This window comes from Coturnix japonica, chromosome 2, assembly GCF_054131305.1.
Source record: "Coturnix japonica strain WE chromosome 2, WE-NBRP24, whole genome shotgun sequence".
In the NCBI taxonomy this organism is placed as follows: Eukaryota; Metazoa; Chordata; class Aves; order Galliformes; family Phasianidae; genus Coturnix; species Coturnix japonica.
The window spans coordinates 98,223,675-98,238,685 of record NC_140664.1 but is presented as its reverse complement, the minus strand read 5'-3'; the positions used below and the strand labels follow the sequence as shown (position 1 = coordinate 98,238,685).

The window sequence follows — 15,011 nt, the reverse complement described above, 5'->3', positions numbered from 1 at the left end:
AACTCTTTGCATCTCTTCTCATTCCCTGCAAGCCCTCTCAGGACCCTGCTTGGCCATGTTCCTTCCATACCTCCCTCCATATTACCCTGTTGATACTACAGGTCATGAGGGTGCAGGGGGAAGTATAACTCACTGGGAGAAGTGGCCCTGATGTTAGAAGGGATTTACTACCTGAGCCACTTGTTCAGAATTTTACTCCGGGAGGTGATTAGAAGGAAAAAAAAAAACTCAGATGAAAGCAGTGCCTTTCAGTTCTGCACTGCATTTGTTTGTGTGTTGAGAAGAGTTGGAAAAGGCTGAAATCAATTTGTGGAATTTCAGTTTGGAGCCCGAATCACCTTTTTGGGGATGGATATGTGATTTTCCTTCACTGGTGTCTTTAACTGATTTTGGTTTTGGCATGTTCAAAACTAAAGGTGGTTTGAAATACCCACATTTCTGTGCATAATGAAAATCTTCAGTAATCAGAGTACTCCTGCTTCCTGATTCTTCTAGAAGAACCCTTTCTGGGTTAAAGGATTGCTAGATGTGCTTCTGCATACTTTATTTGTTTGCGGATTCTTTCTTCTCACCCAGTCAACGTTGCCACCAGTGGTTTCATCATTTTCAGTCCAATCCCAAATGTACTATTCCAGGACAGTAGTTGGAGTGGCACAACCCATGTCTTTGAAAGTTAATTTTATGTAAAGCAACCAGAAGTGAAATTAAGAGTTTTTCCATTTTGCTACAGAGTAAGCTATACAAAGAAAGCATCTTTTTATTTTGTAAGCCTCCACATGCTTTCATTCAGACGCTCCACCAAAATAAAGGACTAGATGGAGCCATTTCTTCATCTGAGCCCCCTCCCCCCCCTCCAAAAAGAAAACTACTTTCAAATCCCCTATAATTTCAAAACTTGCTTTGATTTCTACCAAACTTCTTGTTTGAAGGAGGGGATAAAACACAACAGAAAACATCCTAATACAATATCTTTTCTGTGTGGGTAGCTTAGGGACTGGAAATCACATCAGAGTTTGATTTATGATAGCAAAGGTGATGAGTCTAAGCAAATTATCTGGATAGGGAATCATTAGAGGACATTCAGAGCTACCAGTGGGATCTTCCTTCACCTGTGTTTTCCGATAACATTTCAAAAATGCTCAAGAGACACCAGCAGCTCAAGTGTTGCATTTATTAAAGGATCCAAGAGACTCTAGCCAAATTATTATTTATTATTTGTATTACAGTATTGCCTAAATGTCAAGTGATTCGCAGCTGTTCCAAAAAAGGTATAATCTTTTTTACTCGCAGCATCTTTCTTACAGTGAGGGAATTTATAGCAGATATTCTGCAATCTGGGTTATTGCTGAGATGAAATTCCTGCCCCATACACAGTTGCTGCTGTACCAAGATGCAGCCTATTGTGTTGTGTGCTATATCATGTCCCACCCAATACTGCAGAGAACCTGCTTTCACCTTCCCTCTCCCAGTTGGTGATGCTTTCCCTGGGGAGCATCATTTGCAGCAACAGCTGTGTGATTTAATACCTCTGAGCACTCGGTGGTCCCTGAAGGGTTTGCTGAGCTGCTTGCTGATGGGCACTCGCTGGGTGCTGCTGTCTCTTTGCCCCTCTCACAGTGTTGCCAAAGAGCAGAAAGAAGGTCAGAGCAAATGACTTCGATCCCAGCTTTAAGCCACAGGGACTGCACTTCCAGTTTACACCCTAACTTTATTCTTCATCACCTATCACACCGCTCTTGGGTGAAAAAGAAGAAAAGTAGATAATACACTTTGTAGAAGAAGCATGTATATTTAGCTGCTGCTGATCTTGTAACTTTTGTTACTTTGTATGTGGCTAGCCATCCATTCTTGCCAATTACCAATGCGCTGCTTTGACAATAGTGGAATGAAATTCACAGCTACACAGTCACAGCTTGAAACTTTGCAAATGAACATTCATAGCATGCTTCTCAGCTTCCTTTTTATAGAAAAGCTGGCACTTAAAATTATATACTTTTTAACAAATATTCTTTCTGCATCTCCAGCCTCTAAGTTTGCTTTGTGGTCCTTATGTATCATCCCTGCACTGCTGAACTTCCCAAAATAAAATGAGAGAGGGAAATTATGTTACTGTATAAGCAGAAGTAGCCAAAAGAGGTGAAATGAAGATATCAGTCATCTGATTCACTCTTTGAAAAATATTGTTAATCTGGAAATTTTATTATTATTATTTTTTGCATCGCCGACAGCATCTAATCCAAGAGAAAAGGTTTTCTAGCTAAAGATTTTTTCTTTGCGGAGAAAATGAATATGAAACATTAAAGTTGAAAAAGCCTTATGGCAAGGAGAAGCAGCTTGCTGTCCTCAAATCTGCATAATTTTTTGCTGAGGAGGAGGTGACACACAGCCAGTACTAATGGCCACAGGTAGACTTCCAGTGCTGCTGGTCACAGGAGGCTGCGCCTGGCATCTCTGTCAGAGCACTTAAATTGAATGTCTCATTCACATTGACTGCAAATCTTATGATAGGCTACTGCATACTTACCTGAAGTTTTAGACAGGTTCCAAATGAATGAAGTAGGGATATCTGTTAAACAAACTGGGGAGCAAAACAAAATGGAAAAGAAAGCAGAACTCACCTTATCCCTGCCTTTCAGGTAATGCCATCTAGTAGGGCTATGTGGCTGCAGGGTGGGCTGATTTTGACTCACTATTTTTGTTTTCTCATTTTTGCCATTCTTTTCTGTTCCCACAGATCTTTTCTTTTCCTCCCGTGTCCTCCCAGCATCAGACTGAAGCCCAGTGAGGGTCACCCAGTGCCAGTCACAGCCTCAGTGAGGAGCCTGGGGGCTCCTTCTCTCTGAAAGCAAACTGTTTGTCACTGGTGACTAAACAGACTTCTTAGCTAACCAAGAATGCCTTAATCATAGCAGAGCTTCACTAAAGAAAAAGGGGGCTGTGAGAGTAAGATCCTTATTTGAAACCATTCACTCTGTGGAAAGGGTCACAGGAAAAGGCTGCCTTCTTCTGTCCCTTCAGAGAGGCCTTCTTGCTCCATCCCCATCATTTCCTCTGCTAATACAGCACAGATACTCTCATTTTTATACAAGTAACTTTGTAAAGCAAATTTTCTCCAAACAACTTTTGTCTATCCATCACCTTTAAGCTTCCCAGCTGGGGCTGGCTGTCCATGATAAATGCAGTGAGATCCTCAGGACAACCTCTGAGACAGAGTTTTCCATTGTGTGTTTAGGAAGTTTTGTTTTCTAACATTCTGCTATTATATTTAGCCAATACAGTCATGCAGTCAATAGTTGGATTGCACAATTTTCATAAATTATTACATTTAAGACTTCTTTCTGTCACACTGTTGTATCATTGATGTTACCAGAAATAAGGTGGTAATGTATGGTATGGGACAATACATATCAGAGACTATAATCAGGGAAAGAAACAGAAGTCGCTCTACACAGTGGTGAGTCACAGCTTGTAAAAGGAGCTGGGAGTAAAAGGCAAATAATGGGGTGCTTGAGCATGCTTTAATCTATCCTTGTTTACAAAGAACAGCTACCAACGGCATTGTATTGACTGTAATGTTTTCTGAAAAAAAAATTAGATTACAATATATTGCTCAGGATGTTTTTTGTATTAATCCCCTCTCTCTTTTTTTTCTGTCACTGAGTCTGATAATATGAATATTATTGAAGGTTTTTTGCTGTTAATCTCCTTTCTTTCCTAAAGTGTTCATTATTTTTAGCCTTGTAGAGCTTAAATTCTTGGCTGAGTTTTTAAGATTTCTCTTCCTTTTGCTCCTTCTGTCTTTTCAGTCACACTCAACTCTCTGATGGTTTGGAAGATGGGAAAAGGTTCTGGAAAAAAAAATCAGTCCTGTTCAGTCAAGTGCTTGTGGTTGCAAAAGATGAAAGTAGAATAAAAAGTCTGGAAACCCACTGAACCCGCAGTGCTTGTTTAATTTTATATGAGCTATCCCATTCAAAAAAGGAGCTAAATCGCATTTCTTCGCCAAATCTCATTCTTGACAGAAGAGGAGATTGTTCATTTTTCACAGGAAAATTTTCCAGATGACAATTTTCAGGCAGCAACGGTTGCTAGCTGTAGGGATGACAGAACAATTGGAGCAGTGAAGCTTTAAACTATTGTCCTTTTCCTCCAGGTAGCCTTGAAAGAGTATATTCACCCACTTACCAGGGGTGAGCAGTTTTTTAGCGGATGACTAAAATATCATTTCTTTCCCATAGATATCACTTGTCATGATAAATATCTCGATTCTCATCTCTCCTGTAGTCAATTGCAAGTAAGGAGGTTAAGCAGAAAATACCGCTGGGCAATGTAAATGGTTGCAAAATGCATCTCACCAACAACTGGCAGATCTTTTTGCTGATGTTAGCTAACTACTAGTTTGTGTGACCCAGCAGTGCAAGGGATAAGAAAGTTGACAAACAACATGGTGGTGTTGTCACTGTGTTGATGCTATTTGGTAAGGGGCTGTGGAGAATCTGTTCTGCTTCAAAATCATGTATTGCCACGCATACATATCAGTATCTTCAAAATGCAGTTTCTTGGGTAGTTCTGTACTGTCTAAGCATGGAAAGGAAAGCAGACGTTGCTGGTAAACAGTCGGTAGGCATGACAGTCAGATTGGATTAAATAATTAATCTGCAATAATGGTGTCTAAACAGGAAGGCACAGTCAATTTGGCAACCGAGGGTATGAAATCTATTTGCTAATGCTGAGGAGATGTTTTCATTGTGAGAGAAAAGCTAACCTTGAGCTGAAAGCTCTGAGGTGTCGGCTTATGGGGACCGACCTCAGGCCTTATCCCCTCTGTTCAGCTGTTGAAGCACCGCTTGAGTACCAGATTTTCAGTATTTGGATTTCCCAGATCTGTTAAAATAGATGCTAGCAGAAATATCAGTACCATAAGTTGAAGCAAGTCAGCAACAATTTGTGTTTAAAACAGGCAGACTGAAAAGCATTGAATCCCTGTGCAGATTCCCTCTGTAGAGTATGCTTTCTTCTACATACTGATGTCAAAGTAACACACATTACTGCTGTTGCTGTAGGCTCTTGTTGGGATGAGAAGCAGTATTTAAAGCTATTTATGCGAGTAAAGACAGATTTGTCATTAGTGAAATTTCTTTTGGATGTGCAAAGCTAGTTACTTAAGCCTTTAATTCATAACTGAATCAGGATCTTCTCTTCAAATTGGTTGAAGTTAAGAAGCCTGATAGCTGGTTGGCAGTCCAAGGTGTTTCTTTTTCCAGGCCATTCCATAAACATTCTGCCCTAAAAAGGCTGATTAGAACGCCTGGTGTTTGTGCAGACTGAGACGACTGAAACTGCTGCGAACAGAGACATCTAACAGTCTCCTAAAGCACCCATCTGTATTTATTTTTTAGGAATACGTGCATTTAAAACTGTCACCACCCTACTCAGACATGATAGTGCTGCTGCTGATATCAAAACCTGTTTAGGCAGCTGAGGAAGACACAGAGATATAGGTGACCTGAGCTGTTCCCAGGGAAGCCTATACCTCTGTCCTCCACTGGGAACTGAGGAAGACCAATGTCCCCAGGCTGAAACTGATCTCAAATACCTCTCTGAGATACTTAAGGCCTTTTAGTACCTGTGTATTTTGATTATCTGATCCCATCACCTATGTTAGTGCCTGTGTACCTTTGGGGATATACGTAGTGGAGGTTCTGGCTTGTACCCAAGAATTTCAGCTGAATGGTATAAGCCACTAATGGAGGGAAATGTTTGTTAATTGTGAATGAAAAACTTTTCAAGGTGTCTTTATAAAACTAGAGGGAGCACAACCACTTTCCTCTGTCCTTCATGGTTTATGTTTAAGAGCGCTGATTGAAGTACATTAGAAATAGGCTGTGGGCTCTGAGAGCTCGTGATGAAACGTACAGGCAGAAATACTTGGGTAAAAATCAGTAGTTTTACCCAGAGTTTCTCCTTTGAAAAAGTGCTCTTTAAGAACTGTGATATGCATAATTACATCTGAGAATTGCTATCATCATGACTTCCCTCAGACGGTGTTAGCTTTGATACAAACCTACATGCACAGTTAGTGCTGACTGCATGGCAGAGACAGCAGCACCCTGCAGTTGGTGGTGGTTGGCGCGCCCTGGTTGTAACAGCTTCTAGAATGTGCTTTTATCATTAGGAATATTGACTTAATGTTTACTGTCTTGGCTTCAAATACGCATCATGGATTTTTCTGTGTTTCTATGGAATAACAAGCAGCACAGCAAACCTTGAGACTGAGAGGAAGCTGCAAACAGACCAAAACCACTGCAATTTTTGTCTGTAATTTTATTACAGGTCCCTGTAGCTTTTCTTTTTCCTTGGAAAGAAACAAACAGCAGTTGAATTGGGTCTTCCAATCCATAGCAGGAAGCTAGAAAGAGGGTGCCAGTGTAAATGTTTCCAGAGAGACTCAGGCTATATCTGACTTGAGACAACTGGGAATAGATTTGTTTTCTGGAGTCTGGAGATACTCCTTGACCAGGGGTGTGCCTGTGCTAGCAAGTGGTGGGGTGTAAATGGAGAAGGTTTGCAGAGCAGAGCAACTGGTTCTAAGGGAACGGTGTATTTGTGGTGTTTTGTTTGAAGGGTTATAACTAAGTGGCTCCCGCTCTGTCCTGCAGATGCAGTGCCTGTTAGTGGCTGGAGTTCCTTGCATGTCCTCATGGGCCATATACAACTGTTCATATGCATTTTGGTTTAAACAAGACCAACACAGCAGTGCGGACTCACTCGTGTTCTGACTTCCAGCACAGAATATCTCACTGCTTCCTTGCCAAGGAAAGAAAGCAGCCAGCCATGTGTATGGGTATGCCATGCAACAGCTGGGGTGTCAGGAAAGGCAGGCTTAGTGGTCACATCAGGATCAATGACATCTCCCATTTGGACCTAAACTGATTGTGGAGTGAACTCTGTTCTCCAAGCAAAAAGCTTCTAACATTTGCTGCTGGGAATGCAAATGCAACTAGGAGGATGGGCAGAATCAGAAGCTGGGCATCAGGTGAGGAGCAGTACTGTTCTTCTCAGTAAGATGATGCTAGTATGAAAACTGTGGCTAAAAAAAAAAGCAGTGAGATGGGAGACCAGATCTTTACTTTTTCCATGAGTCGTGCTTAACCAAGTACTTTTCTGCCACATTTCTCCGTTAAATCATGAAACTGCTTCAGAGGCGGTGCCCGGGCAGGGCCTTAACTGAACCAGTTTTCATAGATAGCATCTATTCTTTTATTGTGAACAATAAAAGAAAGGGGCACAGATAAAACATCACAGCTAGCCAATAAAAAAATGAACCACTCTACAGAAACATTATGATGCATAAAAAATTAACTCCATGCTCACGTATGCAAAACTTAATTACGTAGGCTTCAAATCTCATCAGAGTCATTGTTTAACTGCTTTACCAAGAAACTAGGCGAACTCTCTAGAAACAGTTCACATCTATCATTAATTTGAAAAGCATTTTAAATCCAGTAGACGTTTAAACTTCAAAGAAAATCTGGTTTCTTTGTCTTGAGCTAAGTCTGCTACGAGGAATTTGTTGTGTTACTATTTAGACAGATGTTCTGCAAATACAAATATGAATGAAATAAGACTCTTGAGCCCACATGTTAAATTGCTGTAAACTGGCATTGCTTTAGTAAAGCTCACGGGGGCAGATTCGCCTCAGTAGAAGAGTTTACTCTTGCCTCTTTCTGAAAATAATTTAGCAATGGCAACACCCTAATTAGAAAACTAGGGGGTTTGGTTCCGGGTAGCCTTGAGTAGCTGCAAGAGAAGAAAGCGTTCAGCCATTTTATGCTCTCTTCTGGGCAACAGGGAGTAAGTAGACTCTGTATTGCTAAATTTCACTTCTTGTTTATTCCCAGCTGAAGCTGAGCTAAAGGACAAGTCCAAAATCGAACCTGTCTATGGTCTGGTTGCCAATTGCTAATGGGCACTGTGGCTGCAGGATCAGATTGTGTTTATGATAGTTTTGCAGCGCAGAGAGCCCCACAGCCTCTGCTTTTGATGAATTCGTTAGTAAAAACTTTAAAGTAAAGACTATATTAAGCCTAGAAGACTATACATATATATATATATATTTGTATTTCTGGCTGTGTGAAACAGGAAAATTGCTAACACAGCAGAGTTTTTTCAGCCCACAGGAGTTTCCATATTTTGGACATACTTAATGGGAAAGTATCTTCATGTCTCTATGCTAATGCTTGGGTATTTTATTCCTTACTAGAAACAACAGTGGCATTCATTGACAGTGGATGCTAAATTTAGACAAAATAAACTGTTTTGGGGACATGTTCTGACACATCTGACATGTTTTTAACACATCATTCAGTGTCCATGCATACATTTTATAAGCATAACAGTTCTGCTCAAGAAATCCCAGATGAAAATCATAATATCTAAGGCTCTGAAAAAATCCAGGATGGAGTGAAATTTTTCTCATTAGAAGAAGAGAAAGAATAATACTACACCTTCCACTACCAGAAGGATCAATACATTGCTCTATCTTAATTGTATACTGAAAGTTAAGGACTGATATTACCTTGTTGTCTTCAGTCCTGTCAATACTTTAATAACTTGTTTTGCAGCAGTACTGTGATCTACAAGGGTGCCATTCCTGCTAGCAACTCCATCCTTCCTTTGTCTTTTGTTTGAAAAAACATCTTATAATATCAATATGTTAAATCTTACAGAGTTTTTTGGTGCTGTACAGCCAGTAACAACAATAGGTATATAGCCTGGCATACTTTTTGACATTGTTGAAGTGCTGCATAAAGGATTTCCTTGTCTATGAACCATTAAAGTGTATGGAAACCACATGGTCAGATCCCCAAGTACCATTATGTCCATAATGGACTATTGGATGTAGAAAATTCTGTTCAGTGCTTTTCTGCTGGTGAAGCACTGGAACAGGTTGCCCAAGGAGGTTGTGGATGCCCCATCCCTGGAGGCATTCAAGGCCAGGCTGGATGTGGCTCTGGGCAGCCTGCTCTGGTGGTTGGTGACCCTGCACATAGCAGGGGGGTTGAAACCAGATGATCATTGTGGTCCTTTTCAACCCAGGCCATTCTATGATTCTATGATGATTCACTTTAATTTTTTTTTTTTTTTTTTTTTTTGCATTTATTGTATGAAATTTTTTGTATGAACAGGGTCATGCTAGAGGCTGGATTCTGGGTCATATGCCCATTCCTGATGCTTTAGTTCTCCTACCACTGTGTAGGCAAGTCTTCTGGGGATCCTCTAATAACAACATGCCACTTGGGGCACTGTAAATGCATTGTTTGCCTTTGTTCTAAACGTTACCCTAAATAAATGCATTCCTGCACACTCTCCTTGAGGAGCAGAGACAGGTAAATGTTTATCAACAGACAAACCTTTGCATGCTGAGAGTGCAAAGCCTCTCCATTTCCCTTTGGCTCCTCTGACTACAGGTGTGTTATGTAAAGTTTTGCTTTCAGAGCTACTAACCAACTTTTGGAAGGTCTAATGTGAGGGACAATGAGGAGAGCCCTTTAGACCAGGTTATGACAGGAGCTGTGCTTAATTACTCTGATGTGGGACAAAAACAGCTCTCAGCTTAAAATGAATGAGCTGAACAAGCTGGCTTTTAATCTGCAGGAGCACACTGAATACTTCTGGCAGGTTTAAAGAGCTGGGAGAACCTGCAACACCTGCTTGGAGGTGCCTCTGGGCAACCCTCATGTGGATGCCCCTGGATGAACCTGGCTGGTGTTGTGGCATCCTAAATGCCTGGCTTGGGGATGAGCAGGTGGCGGTGGCATCTGGAAGGAGCCAAAAGAGGATGGAGGGGGCAGACATGAAGGTACTTGTACTTATATACACTTGTGTCTTAAAAGTGCATGCACACATGCACTCTGGCTACCAAAACTTCTCTCTGGTTCTTCTTATCCCACTGTTACACTTCTGGTTTGTGTGAGCCTACAGGAAAAGCTTTAAATTAGAAAAGAAAGACAAAAAGATGGGAGGAAAAGATAAGAAAACATATAAGCAGAGAGGATGACTGGCACACACTTCATGTGGCCTATTTTTTCTGCTGCTTATCCCTTGACTTTACTCATGTAGGCTCGGTGGCAATTAGCTTTAGGATATATTTGCAGCTGATAACGGGAGAGGTACTTCCATCCAGACAGAAGTGTTTAAATTGCACTTGAATATTTTAAATCAACTTCACAGTTGCATCTGACATAGCTGCAACCTGCTTTTCATGCTGGAATCTCAAGTGGTCTTTGCTGCTTCCTTCGTCATTCAGGCAACCACTCTTGTGCAAAAATGTGTCTGTGTGCTAGGACAAAAATTAGGTAGCATTGACTCCTCCTAATTACATAGCAGAGAGCTTTTTTTGTGTGTCTACGTTTGAGAATTACAGGAGCATAAATACCTTTGTTCTTCAAAATTTAGACTGGCACCCATTCTTTACTGTTGAGCCATATGTGTAGCTGCCTTCACCAGTAAACCTTTGTGTGTGGCTGTGTTTACATAAGAACACTGACAAGGAATTATCGGAGCTGTATGTTTGGATATGACCCTTCCATACATGATTTTCCAGCTGAAAGGAGGGTCTGCCTTACATTTAAATCGCAGTGATCAGACAGAGACAAAAAGAGGAATTGAAACTGTTTCTTTGAACCCTTCGGGTTCCTCTGAGCCTCCCCAGATATAAATGATATCTTCACTGGTATGCAAGGACCAAAAGCAAGCCAGAGGTACTACTTACTTCAACCCCTGCCAGTATGAACCATCCTGTATTTTTGTTCTAACTGGATGCAGTGTGGATTTCTGTCCCTCTATGCTCCCTGTCTGCCTTTTCCCTCGCAGTCACCATGCCAACCCAGCTGAATTCCTTCCTGACACAGCTGAAGCATCAGGTCCCCCAAAATGCCCCTGACGATGGACAGATGCCCCAGTTCTCTCAGCATCTGCGCTAACCTTGAAACCCTACCTGGCAGGCACAGCACAATCAAAATCTAATCAGTGAAACTAAGCGGGGATTTGATCTAGGGAGCTAACAGGAGGAAGAAAAAAAGAAAAAAAAAAAAGATGACAGTGCAAATATGTATGGCTTTCTAGAGAGGAGAGGCACAAAGCTGTCGTTAATCATTAGCATCTCAACAGAGCAGCGATGGGAGGACCTGGCAAAGCCCGTCAGCATCTGTGGTAATCCAGTTAATTAGTGAGAAAGGACAAACTCATCTGGAAGTACCTCAGCGACAGGCAAGCTCTCTTCGTATTTCATTAGGATGATTGCTTTAAAGGTTACAGGCAGACCTATGCCTTCGTGGCTCCAGAGCTCTCCCTGGATGCACAGGCTGATGCTGGGCATGTCGGAGGGCATGGACAGGCAGGTGGTGCCGGGATTGGGATGCAGTGTGTGGGGAGAGGGGAGCTCAAGCTCCAACCCACAGTCTGCACCGATTCTCCTCTCCTTCCTCTCCTGCCTTGCTCTTTCAGCAAGTTAAAATAAATAAAGAAATAAGGAGGAAAAGGCTGCAATGTGTCACAAAGGAACAGACTGGCAGACATCTGCCTCTTGCCTTATTTATTTATTTCTTTAAAAAAAGGGAAAAAAAAGAAAGAGGAAAGAGTACAGAGCCAACTCTTCACTCCAGAGCCCCCGTTCCCTTAACAAACCAAATGGTGGCTGTTGGCAGGGTATTGACAGCTTGTTAATGAAGGAATTCTTGACAAAATGACAACCTGTGTGGGATGCTGTGTGAAGCAGAATCCGCCCACAAACCAGTACTAAGTAATTAGGAGGTGGTGAAAATAGCAACTAACTACTGCTGGGGAGAAAAGGAAGAGGGAAGGGAAAAAACCTCCTAAATTAATTATAAAAGCATTTCTGATTTGAAAAGTATCCCTCTTCCCTTTCCCTGAGGAGACACAACGATTTTTCCTGAACTGTCTATTTTCTCCTTTGCATTTCTCTTCGTGGGGCAAAAGGCGCATTTCAAAGGACAGCACCTGGTGGCGGAGAATCCAGAGCCTTTCTCTTCTGCAGAGACATACAAAGGAAAATCAAACAACAAGATGGGTGCTGGCGCAGCCCCTTCTGCTCCTCAAAAGTTTGCCTTGCTGTGCTTTTCCCTTGATTTTTGTCTGATTGCTTCAGGCCGGTGAGCTTGACTCTCAATGAGTGTGCTGTGCAGAATGGAGGGTGGGTGGAGAAGTGGAAGTAAGAGGACCTGGGGCTCATCAATCAGAGAGTGGGTCTCATGGAAAGGTACAGCTTTGAGCAGCAGAATGGCATTTGTGAGTTACAGCAGCAACATCATTCACAACCATGGCACCGGCATCCACGTCAGTGTTAGCGTCAGGATCAGGTGCTAGATCAATGGTTAGCAGCAGAGGTAGCAAAATCCATGGCTTCTGCTGCAGTTAACTCTCAGGTCATCCTTCTGTGGGCTTGGAAGCAAGGTAACGCTCACCACCCTGTCTTGAACATGGTAATTTAACTAAGTGGCTTGAAGAAAAAGAGCAAAAATGGTTTGTACAATAAAAGAAGTGAGATATTGTTTCAAAATGTTTATTTCTTTCCCCAGAGACTGAAAACTTTTGAACAACTTGAACGAGCAACAAACCATTGGAATACAAGAGATGGAAGAAACAGACAAACACTCTGTGAGAGTATATATGTATATATATATTTAATTTCTTATTTTTTTAAACTAAAGCTAGAATATTGAGAATTTCAGATAACTCATTTTGGAGTTTTAATCTGTGTGGCCTTTTGGCACCTTTTACAGCTTCTGGGATTGACATTTACTTTCTATGAGCATAGTTTCAGATAAGCAATACGAGCAGAAATGAACATTTTATTCCTTCCGTTTTGAAAGTAATGAGGAGAAATGTAGAACTTGTCGTCTTTGAGCAGCCCTCAAACAGCTCGTACGCATCTTCAGTTCTTCATCAGGTGTTTGTTTTTGATTAGAATGAGCAAAGTAACCTCTCTACCTTTATTGTGTCTCATCTGGTACTCGGTTAATTTGTTCCCATTTGTGGCTTTTGTACTCAAGCTCTCCTAAATTATTCCAAAAAGCTACAAATGAACAACTGCCTGAAGAATTATTCACTGATATTTGAAGTGGATGGACAATAACTGATCTGTTTAATTCTATGCAGTATTTTTGGAGGGAGTATAGATTGACTTAGTTTTGGTTTACTATGTGAGGTCAAGAATAGACATAAGAAAGAACACTCTAAAGGTTAAAGGCTGCACTTTACAGGGAGCTGTCAAAGTATTGCATGTTTCAGTGGTCTGTCGGACCAGGCAGAGGCAAAGGCCAGGTCAGGGGTATTTTGTTCTTTTCAAGTATAAAAACAGAACTAGGAAATAATTGATCATTCAAAAAGCACATGATGTTGTTTTGTTTTGGTTAAGTGCCTTAAAGTACTGATTTACTTTGTTTTCGATGACTTCTGTTCCCACACAGTTTTCAAAGAAAGCAAACCAGTGTTTGATGTTGGGTAATTACGTTGCTCAGAAGGACTGGTAAATTAATGATAGGACATAAATGAATGTTTTATCATTAGGATAGTCATCAATTTTTTTTTTTTTAATTATTATTATTATTTTTTTTTTGTGATGTGAAGAAGCGTAGCTGTACTGATGATGAAAGTTTGACCTATGCAAATATATGGGTGTGTATTAGCATTGGCTGATAAGAATTTTGCTGTACAGAGATTACAAAGTCAGGAAACCAGCCCTTTTGCTTTCATTTCTGGCAGATGAATTAAAGCTTTTGGACATGATCTTAGGACAACAGGAGTGATAAATGACTCCAGAAAGCCAACCAACATGCAGGATATAGGGTGAATTAATGCACGAGATTCGTTCCAAACACAGATTCTGAGCTCCTTTCTTTTTAGAAAGATTACTTCATATTGTGGCCCTCACTGTAGGGGGATGTTTCACCAAGGGAAAATATATCCAAAAACAAAGGAAACAAGCTGTGTTATTTGATGGTTATATTAAAAGGTACATCATAATAAAAATAGTCAAAGCTATTCTGCAGAAGATAATGTATCTTTTGCATGTGTGCCAGGTGCTGTAATAATCTTTTCCGCAAATAGGAAAGAAAACGTACACAACCCCTTTTGTGTTTGTGCAAGTAGTGTAGGGCTGGCTTAGTGATAATGAGGTAGGGAGAAGCTCTTACCATGAGTGGAAGTGCTTGTGTGATCCTGATTCTGGGGCCAGTTTCTTCACCTGTAGACTGAGAGACAAATATTAAGGCATGTACTGATGTGAAGCTCTTACCCCCCAGGGGAATGTTGCTGCTTTTGCTGTCCATAGGTCTCAGCCTCCCACTACTGGTGCCTGTACGGGAAGTGGAACCTGCATCGGTTCCAGTGGAAAATGCTCTCTTCAGAGCAGGTATGAGCTACTGTCACTGCTACAGAAAGGGTCTGTGCATGGGGCTTGCTCTCACCATGTTCAGAGTAAAAGACGTTGTTATGTCTACTGCTTTGCAGGCTCAGTGCTCTCAATCTTTTGTTGTATCAAACTGTCAGTGAGGAGTGATATACCAGCGAATCTCTTTTTGCTCCAGGGTCTTATTTGTCCAAAAGCAATCTGAAATGCAAGTAAATTCCAAGCAACCACACGAGCAAAGCAGCTGAAGCACTGTCAGTGGAGACAGACACGTGAAAGCAGTGAGGACTGTGCTGTATTCACTTGCATGGGATTAGTTCAGCTGCTAAGAAATGAAGGAAGTGATGGGATGAGATCTGTTTCACTCCTCCACGTATTTTAATAAATCTGTACCTTTCTTATACTAACTAATATAAGAAGAGAAGTCTTTTCAAAACTTGACAGAGCTATCTGTTAGTGCCCCATGATGTGTGAGCACTTGTGATGCTCAGCTGCTCAGAAAGTCATGCAAGGTGCAGCAGAGTAGTGAAATTCTTCATAGAGCTTTGTCTTGTCTTACGGATGAGGAAATATATGTCTC

General features: G+C 41.2%; 1 protein-coding gene across 1 annotated transcript in view; it reads left to right on the top strand.

The window, feature by feature from the left end:
• Nucleotides 1-14,505, top strand: part of LOC146762075 (uncharacterized) — a 144,323-nt gene extending 129,818 nt beyond the window's left edge. Inside the window, exon 6 of the mRNA XM_085538195.1 lies at nucleotides 12,600-14,505. Coding sequence (XP_085394321.1) covers nucleotides 12,600-12,616 — 17 coding nt within the window. The 3' untranslated portion in view covers nucleotides 12,617-14,505. The remainder of the gene's footprint in view (nucleotides 1-12,599) is intronic.
• Nucleotides 14,506-15,011: the final 506 nt, after the last annotated feature.